The sequence below is a fragment of the Notechis scutatus genome, chromosome 12 (assembly GCF_049901735.1).
Source record: "Notechis scutatus isolate UNSWTSFEM ecotype Mainland chromosome 12, rNotScu1.2, whole genome shotgun sequence".
Classification (NCBI taxonomy): domain Eukaryota; kingdom Metazoa; phylum Chordata; class Lepidosauria; order Squamata; family Elapidae; genus Notechis; species Notechis scutatus.
In genome coordinates this window covers 12719590-12739334 of record NC_142020.1, presented here as the reverse complement: position 1 = coordinate 12739334, position 19745 = coordinate 12719590, and the positions used below count along the sequence as shown (strand labels likewise).

At 44.5% G+C, this 19745-nt stretch overlaps 1 protein-coding gene across 3 annotated transcripts in view; it reads left to right on the top strand.

Annotated features, from left to right (window-relative positions):
• DNAH3 (dynein axonemal heavy chain 3) overlaps nucleotides 1–18955 on the top strand; it is a 79734-nt gene extending 60779 nt beyond the window's left edge. For all 3 annotated transcript variants that reach the window (XM_026685692.2, XM_087942148.1, XM_087942149.1), the window contains 12 exons: nucleotides 993–1175; nucleotides 2351–2549; nucleotides 3339–5480; nucleotides 7797–8016; nucleotides 8229–8473; nucleotides 9171–9287; nucleotides 10245–10402; nucleotides 11417–11584; nucleotides 12548–12690; nucleotides 13598–13802; nucleotides 15624–15761; nucleotides 18128–18955. In XM_026685692.2, coding sequence (XP_026541477.2) covers nucleotides 993–1175; nucleotides 2351–2549; nucleotides 3339–5480; nucleotides 7797–8016; nucleotides 8229–8473; nucleotides 9171–9287; nucleotides 10245–10402; nucleotides 11417–11584; nucleotides 12548–12690; nucleotides 13598–13802; nucleotides 15624–15761; nucleotides 18128–18481 — 4272 coding nt within the window. In that variant the 3' untranslated portion in view covers nucleotides 18482–18955. The remainder of the gene's footprint in view (nucleotides 1–992; nucleotides 1176–2350; nucleotides 2550–3338; nucleotides 5481–7796; nucleotides 8017–8228; nucleotides 8474–9170; nucleotides 9288–10244; nucleotides 10403–11416; nucleotides 11585–12547; nucleotides 12691–13597; nucleotides 13803–15623; nucleotides 15762–18127) is intronic.
• Nucleotides 18956–19745: the final 790 nt, after the last annotated feature.

Genomic DNA, 19745 nt, shown 5'->3' with positions numbered 1-19745 from the left:
CCACCCACCCACCCACCCCTCTTTCCATCATTTCTTTCTGTCCATCCATCCATTTTTCTACCCACCCACCCGTCCATCTATCCATTATCATCCATCTATCTGTCTGTCTGTCTATCTATCTGTCTATCTATCTATCTATCATCTATCTATCTATCATCTATCTATCTATCTATCTATCTATCTATCTATCTATCTATCTATCTATCTATCTACTATCTACACCTTCTGTCTGTCTGTCTGTCTATCTATCTATCTATCTATCTATCTATCTATCTATCTATCTATCTATCTATCTATCTATACCTATCTCTGTCTGTCTATCTATCTATCTATCTATCTATCTATCTATCTATCTATCTATCTACACCTATCTCTATCTATCTCTATCTACCTATATCTATCTATCTGATATCTATTTGATATCTATTTATCTATTATCTATCTAATCTATCTATCTATCTATCTATCTATCTATCTATCTATCTATCTATCTATCTATCTATCTATCTATCTATCTATCTACACCTATCTCTATCTATCTCTATCTACCTATATCTATCTATCTGATATCTATTTGATATCTATTTATCTATTATCTATCTAATCTATCTATCTATCTATCTATCTATCTATCTATCTATCTATCTATCTATCTATCTATCTATCTTCCATCTTTCCATCATTTATCTATCCATCCATCCATCTTTCCATCCATCCACCCATTCATTATCATCTGTCTGTCTGTCTGTCTGTCTGTCTGTCCATCCATCCATCTTTCCATCCACTCATCCATCCATCTATCCATTATCATCTGTCCATCCCTCCATCCATCTTTCCATCCCTCCATCAGTCTAGGCAAGTAAAGCTGACTGAATACGTAACAGACAAGGAAATGTTGACGTCTGTCATTGTGAAAGTAGAAGTCTTCAAGGGGGGAAAGGTCGAGAATCCCTGCTTTGGTGCACCAAGGTCGGTCTTGTTTCCCCTCGCAGGTTGCGCTCATGCAAGTGGAATTGACGGCCCTTCAGCCTCAGCTGATTGAGACCTCCGCAGAGACCGAGAAGATGATGCTTCACATTGAGAAAGAAACGGCCGAGGTTGATGCCAAGAAGGAGCTGGTGGCCGCGGACGAGAAGGAGGCCAATGAAGCCGCCGCCGTGGCACAGGGGATAAAGGTAATTTCTTCTGGATATGGTGGGGGAGGGGGGTCCCATCAGAGCATCCTCCCCACAAGGCCACAAATAAATGATGGCTTCTCCAATCATTCTTTATTGAATACATTAACTGGGATTGTACATAATACAGGTACACATTGTCTCCTCTTACCAACCTTTTCTTTCTTCAAAAAGAGGGCGTTTTTTTTTACTCTCGTTCCCCCCCCCCCCCCTCCCAAATATTATTTTGGTTTTTATTGGGATTAATTTTTGGTTGGCAACGCAACTCCATCACTAAGTGACATGGCCATAAAGTGAAACGCCCATGACTGCGCTGACTTAACGATGGCAGTTGCGGCGGCCTGGATTGCAGTTGTTAAGTGGATCACATGGGGTTGTTAAGTTGGAAGTGCCATCCAGTTGCCAAATGCCGGAGTTGCAGCCGTGACCGCAGGTACCCTGCGATGGCCACAACCTCGAGGAATGTTAGTTTAAACCTACTTTATGGACACCGTTGTATCTTTGAACGATCACTGAACGAATGGTTCTGTAAGTGAGGATTACCTGTACATTCTGGATTATAAACCACACTACAGCTAGGTGGCAGCACCTAATTGACTTTAGAATTGATCTTAAGAAGCTATAAGTAGGGTAGGCACTAACTGATAACATTCCCTTGCTTTCTTGAAGAGTAGTTTCTAAGAATACTAGATGATTGAAGTTACCAACCTGGAGATTTTTAAATCCAATATTTTGATACATGTTTTGCTAAAGTTGATTCTGGCTAAACACGAAGCAAAGAAGGACCAAGGGTGACATGATGGCAGTGTTCCAATATTTGAGGGGCTGCCACAAAGAAGAGGGAGTCAAGCTCCAAAGCCCATGAAGGCAGGACTAGAAACAAGAGATGGACATTTATCAAGGAGGGAACCAACTTAGAACTAAGGAGAAATTTAATTGTGAGAACAATTAATCAGTGGAATGACTCGCCTCCAGAAGTCATGGGTGCTTCAATACTGGAGGTTTTTAAGAAGAGACTGGACAGCCATTTGTCTGAAATGCTGGAGCAGGGAGGGGGTTGGACTAGAAGACCTCCAAGGTCCCATCAACTCTTCTGTTCTTCTGTCAAAGTTGACTGCACAATGTGGCGTGTAAAAGGGTGGCTGAGCCAGGTGTTTCTTTGTATGTGATTTCAGGAAGAATGTGAGGGGGATCTGGCAGAAGCCATGCCAGCTCTTGAGGCTGCCCTTTCGGCTCTGGACACCTTGAACCCTGCGGATATTTCTCTCGTCAAATCCATGCAGAATCCCCCGGGACCCGTCAAACTCGTCATGGAGAGCATTTGTGTCATGAAAGGCATAAAACCTGAAAGGAAACCAGACCCATCTGGATCTGGTAATAACCATAATGATAATGATGATGGTTTTGCAAAATGACAAATTCATTGCATTGCTGGCGTAATATTATTAAGTGGTAGCATGTATTCATTTTGCTGCTCTTGGGTTATCATTACCTCCTATTACGCCCTTCATTTTAAGAAATTGGTGATTGCTGAAGCATCATTTCAAAGAAAGCCTTATTTCCTGTATTAGATGCTCTGCAGATTTCCCTTTTTTTGTTCAAAATATTTATACTACTCTTGCTGTCGTGACCTTTAATTGGGTGAAACAGTGCTTGGTAGAGCAATAATTTTTGAACCAATGTAGCTCAAATGGGCTAACTTACTCACCACAAATTTGGGACTTATGGTTTCCGAGGGATGATGTTTGGGAAAGTTGTGGCTGCTTCAGTGCTACCGGCTGTTCAGGTTATGTGATCTTCATTTTCAATGTTCTGTGGCAGTTTCCCAGCCAGTCTCATAATCCTTTGCTCCCTCCCCCATCCAGCAGCAATCCCTTACCTGACTGCTGGGAAGAGAAGGGTAGGGAAAGAAAGATGAGGGAGGGAGGGAGGAGACTGAGAGAGGTGGAAGGAGGGAGGGAGGGAGGAAGAGAAGGAAGGAAGGAAGGACTCTGATGCTCCCTGCCAAATTCCTAGAAGCAATGGGGAAGCCACCAGGAAGTCAAAAACAGTCCAGCTCCCACTGCTTTTTTGCCCACCTGGGAATATCACTGAAACAATGACTCTGTGGGGCACATGTTGTCTAATATTAAACGCATTCATGTGTTCTGTTGTGAAATGCAGGTAAAATGATAGAAGATTATTGGGGAAGTTCTAAAAAGGTCCTGGGTGATCTGAAATTCCTTGAGGGCTTGAAGTCGTATGACAAAGATAACATTCCTGCCGTAGTAATGAAGAGAATCCGAGAGAGGTTTATCAACCACCCCGATTTCCAGCCCGCCGTCATCAAAAACGTCTCTTCGGCCTGCGAAGGCTTATGTAAGTGGGTGAGAGCCATGGAGGTCTACGATCGTGTCGCCAAGGTCGTTGCCCCCAAGCGTGAACGCCTGCGAGAGGCGGAGGGCTTGCTCGACATCCAGATGCAGAAACTCAACACGAAGCGCGCGGAGCTCAAGACCCTGATGGACCGCCTCCAGGCTCTGAATGACGAGTTTGAAGAGATGAACAACCGGAAGAAAGAGCTGGAGGACAACATTGAGATCTGTTCCCAGAAGCTCATACGAGCCGAGAAACTGATCAGTGGATTAGGAGGCGAGAAAGAGAGGTGGACGGAAGCCGCCCGCCTGCTGGGAATCCGCTACACCGATCTGACCGGAGACGTCTTGCTGTCTTCGGGGACAGTGGCTTATCTGGGGGCCTTCACCGTGGACTACCGCCTGGAATGCCAGCAGAAGTGGCTGGCCTTATGCAAGGAGAAGGATATCCCTGGCTCAAATGATTTCAGCCTGAGTAACACGTTAGGGGATCCAGTCAAGATCCGCGCCTGGCAGATTGCAGGGCTGCCCATCGATTCCTTCTCGATCGACAATGGTATCATCGTGTCCAACTCGCGACGATGGTCTCTCATGATCGATCCTCAAGGGCAAGCCAACAAGTGGGTCAAAAACATGGAAAAGGGCAACAGACTCTCGGTCATCAAATTATCTGACACCAATTATGTCAGGTCGTTGGAGCACGCCATCCAGTTTGGAACGCCGGTCCTCCTTGAAAATATTGGCGAGGAACTGGATGCTTTCCTGGAGCCTGTTCTGCTAAAGACGACCTTCAAGCAGCAGGGAGTCGAGTATATGAGACTGGGGGAAAACATCATCGAGTTCTCCAGAGATTTCAGGTTTTACATCACCACCCGTCTGAGGAACCCACATTACCTCCCGGAAGTGGCGGTGAAGGTTTGCCTGCTCAATTTCATGATTACGCCTCTGGGACTTCAGGACCAGCTTCTTGGGATCGTGGCTGCCAAAGAAAAACCGGAACTGGAGGAAAAGAAGAACAAGCTGATCGTCGAGAGTGCGGCGAACAAGAAGCAGCTGAAGGAAATTGAAGATAAGATCCTGGAGGTCCTCTCCAAGTCGGAAGGAAACATCTTAGAAGATGAGACGGCCATCAAAGTTCTCTCCTCTTCCAAACAGCTGTCGGAAGAGATCTCCGAGAAACAAGAAATCGCCAGTATGACTGAAATGGAGATCGACGCTACGCGGATGGGATACAAACCCGTGGCGGTCCATTCCGCAACCGTCTTCTTCTGCATTTCCGATCTGGCGCACATTGAGCCAATGTACCAGTACTCCTTGATATGGTTCATTAACCTCTACGTCCAGTCGCTCGCCAACAGCCCCAAAAGCGATGTTTTGGAGGAGAGAATCGAAAACATCATCGACCACTTCACCGTCAGCATCTACAATAACGTCTGCCGGTCCTTGTTCGAAAAGGACAAGCTGCTTTTCTCCCTCCTCCTGTCCATTGGGATTTTGAAAGGGAAGAACGAAATAGACGATAAAGTTTGGCGTTTTTTATTAACCGGAGGGGTGGCCCTGGAGAACCCCTACCCCAACCCTGCCTCCGAGTGGTTGAGTGATAAATCTTGGGCCGAGATCGTCCGTGCTTCGGGCCTCGAAAACCTCACTGGCTTGATGGATCACTTTGAGTCCCACGTCCAGGAGTGGAAAGCGATTTACGATTCGGCCAAGCCTCAAGAAGAAGCGTTCCCCAGTGGGTGGAATAAGCTAACGGGTCTTGATCGCATGGTGGTGCTCCGGTGTCTGCGACCCGACAAAATTATCCCAGCCACCCAGCTATTCATCATGGAGAAGATGGGAAGGACCTTCATTGAGCCCCCAACCTTCGATCTCGTTGGAAGTTACAATGACTCCAACTGCTGCGCCCCCTTGATTTTCGTCCTGTCCCCAGGAGCGGATCCCATGGCAGGTGAGATTGGAATTCAGTTCAGTTCAAATCAATTCTGATTGGACTTTGGTTGGTGACAAGGAAGGAAACCAGGATCCCTGTCCCCAAAGTTGTCTGTGTTAAATGTCTGTGGAGGTTCTCGGTCATCCAGGTCATGGTTGTCCCAAAGGTGCTTTTTCAAAAGGCAACTGGACTTTCTTGGTTTTTTTCCCCTTGGAAATGTTTTGCTTCTCATCCAAGAAGCTTCTTCGGCTGTTCAGGAAGAACCAAGGAAACTTCTTGGATGTGAAGTGAAATGTTTTCATGGGAAAAAACACAAGAAAGTCCAGTTGCCTTTTGAAAAAGCATCTTTGAGACAATGTCTCTGTTAGCAAATAATTATGAATTTACTAGAATAGAATAGAATAGAATAGAATAGAATAGAATAGAATAGAATAGAATAGAATAGAATAGAATAGAATAGAATTCTTTATTGGCCAAGTATGATTGGACACACAAGGAATTTGTCTTGGTGCAAACGCTCTCAGGGTACATAAAAGAAAAGATACATTCGTCAGGAGTCAAGAATCATAAGGTACAACACCGAATGATAGTCATAGGGTACAATAAGCAATCAAATCATACTAGGAAACAGTCAATATGTATCATCGTAAGGATACAAGCGACAAAGTTACAGTTACAAGTAGGAGGGGATGGGTGATAAGGAGTGAAGAGAAGATTAATAGTAATAACAGTGCAGACTTTGTAAATAGTTGGACAGTATTGAGGGAATTATTTGTTTAGCAGAGTGATAGCATTCAGGAAAAAACTGTCCTTGTGTCTAGTTGTTCTGGTGTGCAGGGCTCTATAGCGTTGTTTTGAGGGAAGGAGTTGAAACAGTTTATGTCCAGCCCTGACATTCTATTGATAAAATACACCCAGAGAAATTCTAAAAAAAATATGTTAGCAAAGTGAGAAAACCTGGAAGGGTTGACTTGACTAAGAGCAGCCTTACTGAAGGAGAGAACTCCATAGAATAAACTCCTGATTTGGATCTGACCAACATCCTTGTCTATCACCCCACTTCTTTTGAGTATTTGTGGACAGGAATAGCCCATCATCTCTAGCAAAAGTGGACACCCTGTTGTTGTGACTCCGGGATTTGAATCTGGTCCATTAGCAGATGTGAGCTCGAGTGAAGAGGATCTGGCACTGAGATTCAAACCTGCATTATTAAGTGATTTTGAAGGTAGCCAGGATGAGGAAGTGGACTTAGCTATGAGAGACTAACCTAATTTATTGGAGGTGTCGGAGTCCTCTCCCTCCCCCGAATCTCCCTCTCTGATTACGCAGCAGCCGGTAACAGATAATCAGGAAAACGTGCGAGAGGTTTCAAGTGAGGAGGAGGACTTTGAGGGATCCTGGCTTGACGTGAGAAATAGACGGAGATTGAGACGTCAATCTCAATTGGGAAAGAAGCGTCAAGCCAGTGATTAATTAATGAGACTAACACGCCCCCTTAGGGGATAAAAGGAAACGGATTGGCTTGAAAAATTTGCCAGAAGCAAAGTGTCTTGTTAGAGCGAAAGTACTGTGAAGATTATCTGAGGCATTGTGATTTATAGGCACTTCAGGATTGCCAAATATATTTCAGAACTACTGCTGAGGACTGGAAAAACCTCAGCAGTTATCTTTGTTGGGGTTTGTTTTTGGTTGCTTATATTTTTGGAACTTTAGTATTTTGATTGCTCACCTGTGGATACAGGTGAGACATAACACCCTGTATCTATCAGATGTTATTAAAACCCAGTTCCCAGCAGCCTTGATCAACATGGCCAATGGTAGAGGAGGACACTGGGTGTTGTAGTTCAGCAACCTTTGGAAGTTCACAAATTCTTCCTTATGGGGATGGCGTGCACGCTTCTTTTGAAAAAAAAAATGGCGCTGACTCTTAAAAATGTCCCACATGTTTAGAATACAATTAGAATGGGAATTGGGAATGAATTGGGAAAAGAATATAGAGTAGAGTAGAGTAGAGTAGAGTAGAGTAGAGTAGAGTAGAGTAGAGTAGATGGAAGGGACTTCGTAGCTCATCTAGTCCAACCTCCTGCCCAAGAAGGAGACCCTACACCATTTCTGACAGATGGCAGTCCAGTCTCTCCTTGAAAGCCTCCAGGGATGAAGCTCCCACAACTTCTGAAGGCAACTTCTGTTACGTGGGTTGATTGTTCTCACTGTCAGAAAATTCCTCCTCCTTTCTAGGTTGAATCTCTCCTTGATCAGTTTCCATCCATTATTCCTTGCCTGGCCTCCGGGTGCTTTGGAAAAACATTGAGAACAGTTGTGTTTGTTGACTAGGTTTGCTGAAGTTTGCTGATGACCTTGGAATGGAGAGCATCCAGACCATTTCTTTGGGACAAGGACAAGGCCCCATCGCAGCCAAGATGATCAACCAGGGGATCAACGATGGAACCTGGGTTGTGTTGCAGAACTGCCACCTGGCCACCAGCTGGATGCCCGCTTTGGAGAAAATCTGCGAGGAAATCATCGTGCCAGAGAATACCCATGTCAAATTCAGGCAAGGATTTAATTTTGTCTCTTTTCCACGGGATACGGCTGGATTGAGATCTTTCCACAAGCTCATTCATTTCGCAACGAACCTTCTGGTTAGCCTATCCAATATTTTTCTAATTATATTTTCCTCTGCAGGGGTTTCCTCATTTGTCCACTATTGTGCAATGTTGTGCAAATACAATTCTGGCACCCATCTTTTCTCTTCTGGCTTCTCAGGTTGTGGCTGACCAGTTACCCGTCGGAAAAGTTCCCTGTCAGCATCCTCCAAAACGGGATCAAAATGACCAACGAGCCGCCCAAAGGCGTCCGCGCAAACCTCCTCCGCTCCTACCTCAATGACCCGATTTCCGATCCCGTCTTCTTTGCCAGCTGTGAAAAACAGGAAATTTGGCACAAGATGCTGTTTGGGCTCTGCTTCTTCCACGCCCTGGTGCAAGAACGGAGAAACTTTGGCCCTCTGGGTGAGACGGGGTGCCCAGTTTGCTTTTCCCAGTTGCATTGTGGTTGTCCTGCTTGAATGGCCTGAGGGTTCTTCAGGTTTCTATTGAGGCTGTTCTTTGTAGACTTGTAGTCCTCAACTTACAACTGGTAACTTAGTGACAGTTCAGAGTTACTGTGGACCTACTTGATTTTATTTTACGGAATCAAGGTTTTGTTGAGATCAAACAGTTAATAAAGCCATGGTGGATCCGTGGTTAGAATGCAGTATTGCAGGCTAACTCTGATGACTGCCAGCAGTTCGATCCTGACTGGCTCAAGGTTGACTCAGCCTTCCATCCTTCCGAGGTGGGTCAAATGAGGACCCAGATTGTTGGGAGTAACTTGCTGACTCTGTAAACCGCTTAGAGAGGGCTGTAAAAGCACTGTGGAGTGGCATATTACCAGCTGTGAAAAAAAAGGAAATTTGGCACAAAATTTGGAAGTTTTGCTATTGCTACTTCCTTTTTGACTGGAGCTTTCCTGCCCTTTTGCCTAGTGAGAGTTTCTCCCAAGAAAGAACCATGTCATACAAATACATCCCTATTCCCTAGCAATAAAGGCTATTGTGGTAACTTAAGGACCAACTCATTTTATTACAGCGTAATTTCAGGATTGCATTTCATCAGATGGGTCAGAATAAAAATCTTCCTGTGTTTTTCTCCCCCCTGAATTGGATAGGTTGGAATATTCCCTATGAATTCAACGAATCTGATCTTAGAATCAGCTTGAGGCAGATTCAGATGTTTCTGAACGAATACGAAGAAACCCCATTCGAAGCTCTAACTTATCTTACAGGTACAGGGCACCCTATGGCTTGGTTTGCATATAACAGTTAAGATCTGATCCGTTGTACCCATGGTTTATTGAACAAGTGGCTGCATTCACCACTAATGTTAAGCTGTGGGCAAGGGTTGATTAAAAAAAACAGGGCAGGTACTTGCTACTGTGCCAAATCAAAATCAAATTACTTCATGTTAAGTTAAGCACAGTGTGTGAACCCTGCTCAAACCAGCAAGACACTTACATAATGCAATTAAACCCATGGTTTAATATTACAGGAATTAGTATAGGGTTTTCTCTTCTTCATTCAGCAATGCAAATAGGTACCCCAGTCATTTTAAATGGTTTGGAGATTAGTGTCTTGTCCAGATCTGCTGTGGTAGATTTTTATCCAAGTTAGTAAGAAGAGTGCATAGTTTAGCATGACTAAACACCAAGCCACTAAACTTTGTTTAACTTATGATGACTAAAAAAACAAGTTGTGGTTTAAGATGTATAGGCAGTTCTTGACTTACAATCATACGTTTAGTGATGGTTCGAACTTGCAATGACACTAAAAAAAGTGACCTACGTCTGGTCTTCGCTCATACAGCTGTTGCAACATCCCCAGGGTCCCATAATCAAAATTCAGGTTGCTTGGCAACTGGCATGTATTCATGACAGCTGCACAGAATCAACATGGTCACCATTTGCGACTTCCCCAGCTGGTTTCTGACAAGCAAAGTCAATGGGGGAAGCTGATTTCACTTAAGGACCACATGATTCACTTAACAACTACTTTGCTTACCAATGGCAATTCTGGCCCCAATTACGTTGAGGACTAACACCAGCTGTAGAAATGCATGTCCACAAAGAGAGAGCGGTCATCTATTTTGTATTCTTCCTCAACCTGGTGTCTTCCAGGTGACAACCTGTGTGTCTCCCTTGGGTGTAAACCTTCTTACCTTCCTGATGTAACTTTTGTGTTTCCAGGGGAATGTAATTACGGTGGAAGAGTGACAGATGACAAGGACAGACGCCTCCTCCTTTCGCTTCTCTCCCTGGTCTACTGCAAAGAGATTGAAACTCAGGAATGCTACCCACTTTCTCCAGGGGGTGAATATTATATACCTCCCTTTGGGACGTACCAGGTGAGAAAACGTAACGGAGTGAGCTCCCGCTATTTGAACCAGCTTCTGCCAACCTAGCAGTTCGAAAGCATGTAAAAATGCAAGTAGAAAAATAGGGACCCCTTTGGTGGGAAGGGAACAGTGTTCCTCCGTGCGCCTTCAGCGTTTAGTCCTGCCGGCCACATGACCATGGAGATGTCTTTGCATAGCGCTGGCTCTTCTTTGGCTTTGTAACAGAAATGAGCACCGTCCCCTTGAGCCGGAAATGACTAGCATGTATGCGTGAGAGGAACCTTTTACCTTTAGGTGAGAAAAGATGAGATTGAATGATACTAGGATCATAACCTACATCAATTAGGGGCTATGATTTATAAGAAGTACTGCAGGTTCCCGTCTGAGTAGGTTAGTGGGACGAAAGTTTTATTCTTCCAAGCTTTTGAGCTTGCGCTGGAACCCATCATTTTTTTCTCTCTCCAGAATATTAGCACTCGGCTGCTCCACGTGGTGTAGTTATATAGTCCCTGGTTGTGTGTTAATTAGGGTGTTGATCGCTAGCTATTAAGTCATTGATTGTTGATTCCTTATGCTACCACGACCTCAGCTCCTAAATACCTGATAGGCGGATGGTAAATCAGCATGCTTAAAGTCTGACAAGAGCCTGTAGCTCAGGCTTCATTTTTTTCTCTGGCTATTTTTGTCCCTGCTCGGCCCTGCTCTTAGTAGCTGTAAAACTGAATGCATTTCCTTATTCACTGCAATGTAAGACTACCAATGGGTCTCCTCATCTAATCATTCATTCGTGTTCTCATAATCAAACAATCTTTCGAGCGCATGATTTGTCCTCGTATGGTGGGCGATGCCCACTTACGATTTCAGAAGTTGCCTTTTACTGCTTCTGAAATGTTTTTAATGTATGGCGTATATCATATATTCTAAAAGTACCTTCTGACAATCTACCAAGCCTGCTCTTCATGTCCTTGATTAATATACAGATGCCTGAATTCTTAGCTTTGGATCTGCCTTGTTTTGTCACAGTCTTACATAGATTATTTAAGAACGCTGCCAATTTCAACCCATCCTGAAATATTTGGCCTTCACGAGAACGCCGACATTACGAAGGACAACCAAGAGACCAACCTGCTTTTTGATGGGGTCTTGTTGACTCTGCCTCGAGAGGCTGGAGGAGGAGGGAAATCTCCACAGGTACAAATATTGTAAAACAGAGGCATGGATACATTATCTCTGGCCTTATCTTTTGAAGATAGTCAGTCCTCGACTTCTTACAACCATCATTTTTTAGTGACTGTTCTAAGTTACAGCAGCAATAAACAAAGTGATTTAGGACCAGTGTTCACCCTTATGACTGTTGCAGCATCCCCATGGTCAGGAGATAAAAAGTAGGGTGTTTGGCAATTGGCATGTATTTATGGCAATTGCACTGTCCTGGTGTCATGTGATCCCCATTTGTGACCTTCCAAGTTGGTTTCCAACAAGCGAAGTCAGTGGGGAAGCCGTATTCACTTAACAGCCGCATGTTAGGCACTTAAGAACTGTGGCAAAAAGATCATAAAATTAGGCAAAACTCACTTAGCAACTATCTTGCTTAGCAACAGAAATTTTGAGGGGTAAGTAAAGTGGTTGCATCAAATGTTGTTGTTTTTTTGGCTACTCTGCTCCCCAAAACCTCTATTTTTCAAGCACAAGTCTGCATGTAGAACAAACAACTCATTACTCTTCTGTAGACCAAAGTATTTTGTGCTTTGATTGTGATGGAGTAGAAATGGAATGGATGAATGAATGAATGAATATGCTGTTGTAGAGAAAAATAGGTTCTCATCCAGATGTCTCCAAAGTAAAGCAATCTAGCCAATCCCGGTCCATCGACCGGCACTGGGCCGTGGCATGCCAGAAACATGCACACAAAACAATGCCCCCTCCAGTCCATGGGAAAACATCTTTCCACAGAACCAGTCCCAGGTGCCCAGAAGGTTGGGGGCCACTGATCTAGATGGTTAATTAAAACTCCGAAAATTGACAGAAGCTTTTGCCACAAAACCCTGAAAAACAATGTATGCAAAAACATGTAAAAATTAAATAAAAACTAACAACAGCGTTGACCATTTCCCTGTGGTTTCACTTCTCGATGATTCCGTTCCCTAATTTCAGGAGACGGTTGAAGAATTGGCTCAGGATGTCCTTTCCAAGCTACCCGGTGATTTTGACCTCGAACATGTGATGAAATTGTACCCAGTGCTGTATGAGGAATCCATGAACACGGTTCTCAGGCAGGAGCTGATCAGGTTTAACAGGTAAAATTATGGATTCGATAAATGGGAGGGTTTCAACTTTGAAGATAATAGTCTTAAGACATTTCAGACAATCAGCACGTGTGTGTGCAATTGTGGTCATGCGTCTGGTGGCATTTGGGTACCTAAAATGGTACTTCCCCATCCACAGATAAGATGCTAAGTGGTTATCTCAAAGAGTTTATCTCACAGATGTTATCTCACAGAGTTATCTCAAAGCTGCTTGTGATTTACCAGCTGCTAATCAACCGTATCACGAGATCAACAAAGATGCTCATGTCACTCCAATACTTGGGCTGTGCCTTTACCCGGAAGGCTTCAGAGGTTTATATTATTAGCAGAATGCAATTATTTCTTAAATGGACTCCAGGGGATGGCACAGGACAGGAAAACCTGGAGGAACGTTGTCCATGGGGTCGCGATGGGTCGGACACGACTTCGCAACGAACAACAAATTATTTCTCAGCTTGCTTTCCTTTAGAAATGGTGGATGGTTCTCAATTTTGGCAACCTGAAGGTGTGTGGACTTCAAATGCTGGCTGGGGAATTCTGGGAATAGAAGTCCACACATCTTCAAGCTGGCTGGGGAATTCTGGGAATTGAAGTCTGCACATCTTCAAGCTGCCAAGGTGGAGGAACACTGGATTAGGGAGTAATCCACAAATTTGGAACCTCAGCAGTTTGGGGAAAGGAACAGCTTATCCAAAGCAACAATTAACTTCTGAAGACCTGTGCTCCTTTCCTTTCTCTGCCTTTTCATTCCAATTTGTTTGTCTTTCCAGGAGAGCGAGCAGGCAAAATAATAAGAACTGCAATTAGTTCCGGCTTTCTTCTCTTCCTCTTCCTCTTCCCAACCTAGCTTGAAATTCAGAGTAGTTGTCTCATTTCGGGGGTATTTTGTTTTCATCAGGCTTACTGAGGTGGTCCGGAGCAGTTTGATAAGCCTGGGCAAAGCCATCAAAGGCCTGGTGTTGATGTCTTCGGAACTGGAGGAAGTTTTCAACAGCATGATCGTGGGCAAAGTACCAGCTATGTGGGCAGCCAAATCCTACCCGTCCCTCAAACCCCTGGGGAGTTACGTGACCGACTTAGTGACACGTTTGGTCTTTTTTCAGGTAATCTTAAAGTTGGTTGATTTGGTGCTCTTGTCAAACTCATCATCACATATAGTTGAGAACTCAACCCTTGGAGATACAGATAGTCCTCCTTGACTTACAACAGTTTGTTTAGTGACCGTTCAAACTTAGAACAGCACTGGAAAAAGGGACTTTTTCACACTTATGACCGTTGCAGCATCCCTATGGTCATGTGATCAAAATTCGGACGCTTGGCAACTGGTTTGTATTTATGATGTGGTTCAGGGTTCATGTGATTCCCTTTTGCGACCTTCTGACGTGCAAAGTCAATGGGGAAGCCAGATTCACTTGAGAACTGTGTGATTCACTTGGCAACTATGGGGGAAAAGGTCGTAATGTGGGGCAAAATTCACTTAATAACTGTCTTGTTTGGCAACATAAATTTTGGGCTCAGTTGTGGTTGTAAGTCGAGAACTACCTGTAGTCTAGGCAAGAGGCACCAATGATGAGTGCTAAAACTACTTTTGTTGTAAAGTTACAGAATCTTGCGAGTCTGAAAGTTTCTGTTCCCTTCTTAACTGTTAGTCTTCTGAAAACTCCCTTCTTCGGACTCAGATTTGTCAGGTACAAAAGACCAGATCAATCCATGCTGGTCTAATTAAACTGATTTATTGCTAAAAGTCTATGCACAGGCATCTTCTCATCCAATGGTTAGCTGGGTTTAGATAGGGTCAATGGAATTCAAAGAAAATTGGATTTAGTTTGCTTATGGCTACATATGGATTCAAGGCTGAACCCTCTTTTAACCCCATCACCAGGTTCTGCCATTCCTTCTTCTGCAGATTTTATTTATCAGATTGTTGCCTAGGCTGTGATTCTTCCTCCTGTCCCTCATGGTCATTTCAATTTGCATTACAAGAACAAATACTAGAAGAGGAGACACTGTCCTATTTTAAAAGGAACATTCTAAAATCCAAATGCAACTCAAATGAACACCTAAAAAGAAATACACACAAGATTTCAGGGGCATAAATACAGAATTCCTACATGGATGGGATTGTAAGCAAAATAAAGAATGTTTCTAGAGAAACACCATCATGTAAGAGATATTTTGATGATGATATCAAGTTCTCAATTATGCTATGCTGCTTTAAAATTCACCTTGGCAAAGGAAACGCAGCTGTGTCCTAAATGAGCTTGCATACAGCTAGGATCTAAAGGGGTGAAGATGCTAAAGAAGATTGTGAGATCTTGAGCAGAGATTTCCCAAGAGGCTGACAGTTTCTCTCCCTGATTTCTGAACAATGGTCAATATATCTCCTACTAATTAAACGATGATATGTCCCAGTGGGGTCTTCAAAGTTTGTATTCCTTGCTAGAGTGATTATGGCACTTCATGCTGTTTGATTCATTTAGAAAACCGATCCTAATTGATTGATTTAGATGCTTCATTATTTTGGGAGAGCCAGAACAAGCAAATGTCACCAATAAATTAATTAACCAGAAGTATATTGAATTTATCCTGGCTAATGGGTTTCAGTCTGTTGGGTTCCTTTCGTCTGCCGAACTCCATTCTTAGGCAGCGGTAATACAACCTAAATATCATTAAATATTTTGAAAAAAAAAATATAATTGAATTCCTGGTGTTTTTATCCTCTTGGCTTTTTTACATGTTACAATTTGGAAAATGCAGCAAAATTTTCTGCCAAGTTAGTCCTCACTCACTGGTATTATTCTTAATCCTTACAACCTGGCACTTCAGACAAAGGATTAGGAATTCAAGTCCTCCTTGGATTCTTGGTGCTTGTCGTATTGACTCTCCATTTCATCAAAATATTTGTTAATTCCCATTCACCTCAGGAATGGATCAAACACGGACCCCCGAATGTATTTTGGATCTCTGGTTTCTATTTTACTCAGTCTTTCCTGACGGGCGTCTCTCAGAATTACGCCAGAAAGTATACTATCCCAATAGATCATATCGGATTTGAATTTGAGGTAAAGTATATATGCAACTAATTTAATTGCGTTTATAAAATAGTATTGTTATGGGACAAAACGAAATGTGGAAATCAAGAATTAATGAGAAGTAGAGGTTGGTCCCAGAAAAGCTGAATGTGCAGGTGAAATTTTGCTGGCAACAAGATGGTGGTTTTCGTGGTGAGGTACATTATTGTCTTATCCTTTGCCTGGTTTTGTAGTTTGAGGTGGGAAAAAAAAAACCCAAAGGAATGAAGAAGGCAGAGAGGGGACTAGCACTTAAGGCATGGGTGAAGCATAAGGATTTATGAGAAAAATTGAGAGAGAGAGAGAAAGAAAGAGAGAGCGAGAGAGCATCAGCTTATGTGGTGGGACAAGGACATAGAAAGCTCAAGAGAGACCAGTGGAACAGCTCAGGTTCTCATGTGGATTTTCAATCATTGACTCTCCTAGAGAAATAGATGAGGTAGAAATTGATGGAAATGGGTGGAAATGATCATCATAACGTCTTGGAGATTTGCTACAAAAATAATTAGACTTTGGGGTCAGGTAGCTACAGTACTAGCACAAAAGCAGGCTTTGGTTTTAGCAGTTCAAAGCCACAAGACGATGATCCTTCTGAAAATATCATAGATTTTGTTTTCCCCTTCCTCCTCTCCTCCCTTCCTTCTGAATTCCTTCCTTCCTCTCCCTCTCTCCCCTTTTCTCTCCTCCCTCCACTCCCCTCCCTTCTTTCCTTCATCCCTCCCTCTAGCTGAATTCCTTCCTTCCTTCCTTTCCTCACCCCCTCTTCCTTTTGATCTCTAGACCTCATGCATCTACTCATCAGAACTGGGTATCAGGCAGCAACAAAGCATCTCTGCTATAAAACGTGGATGGCGGGAAAGAAATATGTTTTCTTTTCTTTCTTGAAATATTGATTTCTGAAGCTGGGTTTCTCTATAGAGTTCACTCAGAGTTGTTCAAGGCTAGAAACAGCGTGGGGGCCCCCCTTTTGATTTAATTGATCCCTCAGTGTTGGGAGATAATAATGCGCCTGAATATTAAATAATGGATGGCATTTATTAAAGCCGGAGAGAAAAAGGGAGAGAAAAGGCTCAGAGAACTCTGCTCTCAGAACAAGCCTTGGGGGAAATGCACCAAAAAGAGCTCAAAATAAGAAGGTCCAGAGAGTATTGCAGCTGAAAATATAATGAGCAGATGGAGATATCGGAGTTTATTGGGTGGAAGGGGCAAAAAGGAAAAAAGAAAGCAGCTTAGTTTCATTGGAGGATAGTTTTCACGATGGGATTGGCTTGCCCCACAGCCTGGCCAAAGGGGCATTTCTGGATTCTGTTGGACAAGGAATTTCAGTCGGCGAGGTCTGTGAGAAGAGCTTGGTTTGTTTTCTTGCAGACGTTTCATCACCCAACTAGCTGACATCATCAGTGATGGAAGGGAGTGGGATTGTGGTATGATGGAGGAGGAGGAGGAGGGTCTGTGGGGTCCTTGCTGGCTTCTCAGCTTGTTTTCTTGCAGACGTTTCATCACCTAACTAAGTAACATCATCACCTCTCTTAAGCAAACCCCACACCTTCCTAGCCAGGGGTGGGACACACATTTTTAAACTACCGGTTCTGTGGGTGTGGTTAGGTGGGCATGACCAGATGGTCATGTGACTGGCTGGGCGTGGTTTTTTTCCCCCCTCCTGGGTCCCCAGGAAGCCCCCTGGGAGCAAAAACGGGGCACGGAGGGGCACGTAGCACCCCTGCGCACCCCACTTTTTGCCTCCTGGGCCTCAGGGAAGCCTCCTGGTCAAAGCAGTACAACACCTTTGAGGGGGATCAGCTGTGCCATGCGATTTAGATTAGCTGGAAAGCAAGAAATCCAACATTTCCTGCTTTCTAGCTGATCTAAATCACGCAGCACAGCTGATCTTTGGAAAACAGCTGATCGGTGGGAAAAAGAAAAAAAAAAGGAAATGCCTTGATCTTCGGAGCTACCAGTTCGCTCGAACCGGTCTGAACCGGTAGAATCCCACCCCTGCTCCTAGCACGGATGATGTTATCTAGTTGGGTAATGAAACATCTGTAGGAAAACAACCAGGCTCAGAGACCACCAAGGACCCCACAGTTCAATCCTGAACTGCAAATATTCTCCTCCATCAAGATCCCTTTCTGACGCTGTGCCCTCCCCTCGGTGAGCTCCCCACCCACCGTCTTGGCCTTCTGAAAGTTGTTGGCCAGAGCTGTAATCCTGTTTTACCAATCCCAGGAACGGGCTTTACACAGGCAGTAAGCCAACGCTTGAGTGCAGCCTGTGAACCCGCAAACCCAACTCCTTCAATGGAAGGTGGCCTGACCCCGTTATTCCTTCCTTCTCGTCCCGTCTGCTCATCCTCGTAGGTGATGGGGAAGGAGCACGCCATGGAGCAGATGCCTGAAGACGGCGCCTATGTCAAAGGCCTCTTTCTGGAAGGAGCCCGATGGGACAGGGTAGACATGCAGATCGGCGAATCCTTCCCCAAAATCCTTTACGACGCCTTGCCCATCATTTGGCTGAAGCCCGGAGAGAGCAGCAAATTTTTGCATGAGCGGATCTACTTGTGCCCCGTCTACAAAACCAGCGCCAGGAGAGGCATCCTGTCCACCACCGGCCACTCCACCAACTACGTCCTCTCCATCGAACTCCCTTCGGACCTTCCCCAGAAGCACTGGATCAACCGGGGGGTGGCAGCCCTTTGCCAGTTAGACGACTGAACTGTACGCACAAAACGCAGGTTATGTTATTCCCGCACCTTCCCATTAAAAGGACGTAAGCTTTGGCCCTCGTTGGAATGAAAACCCTCGGTCTTCAAAGGCCTCTTATCAAAGACCCAGAGTTTGCCCTCTGGCTGCATAATTGCAGAGTGGGGGAATGGAGAAGGCAAGCTTTGCCAGTGACGGAGCTCTAGGTCGAGATCCAGATTTGAAGGGCGAAAGCGGGCAGGGGTGGTGGTGGTCAGAGGCCTGCCAGGAACCCTTGAAGGCAGCCACCTCTTTTCCCAGGATTGCTCAGCTCTTTCTCGGCTCCTTTCCGAGCAGGCTGGAGGAAAAAGTGCATTTGTCTTTAAGATGTTCCCAATGGGAGCTATGTGTGCATCAGGGGTGTGTTGTGTGTGTGTGTGTGCTGAATCCAATGGGTGAATCTGGAATATTGCCCCTGTTTGTTTACCTTCTCTCTCTATATATATACCCAGCAGGGGATTTGAACAGTTTTTGATACCATTGGGCAGAGAAGTCCAAGACGGGTCCAGCATCACTGAAGGATAATTGGTATCTTAAGCTAGGAATGTTGGACTCTTTCTGGGTTGATGGTTGCCCCCGCCCTTTGCCAGTGGTGGGATTCAAATATCTTTACTACCGGTTCTGTGGGCGTGGCATGGTGGGCGTGGCATGGCTTGGTGGGTGTGGCTTGTTGGGCGTGGCAATGGAAGGATACTGCAAAATCCCCCTTCCCTCCCCACCCCACTAACCTGCTTTCCAGCTCCGTTCTCCTGTGCAGGGCAACCAAAGGAGATACAGCCGATCAGCTGGGACTCAATGGGGGGCGGAGAAGAGATGGGGTTGGCAGGGCCAGTCAGAGGTGGGATTGGCCGGTTCTCCGAACGACTCAAAAACTTCCGCTTCCGGTTCTCCAGAATGGGTCAGAACCGGCTGAATGCCCACCTCTGCCATGGACAGACAGCAAGTGTGGTTAAGGCCAAAACCAAACGTCAGTTTGTTTACCACTGAATGTGTTTAGAATTCAGTACTAATGACTATATAGGCAGTCCTCGACTTAACGACCACAATTGAGACCAAGACTTCTGTTGGTAAGTGAGACATTTGTTAAGTGAGGCTTGTCCCATTTTTCTTGCCATTGTTGTTAAGGGAATCGCTGCAGTTGTTCAACTAGTAACATGGTTGTTAAGTGAATCAGGTTTCCCCATGGACTTTGCTTGTTGGGAGGTCGCAAAAGGGGATCACGTGACACTGCTACCAT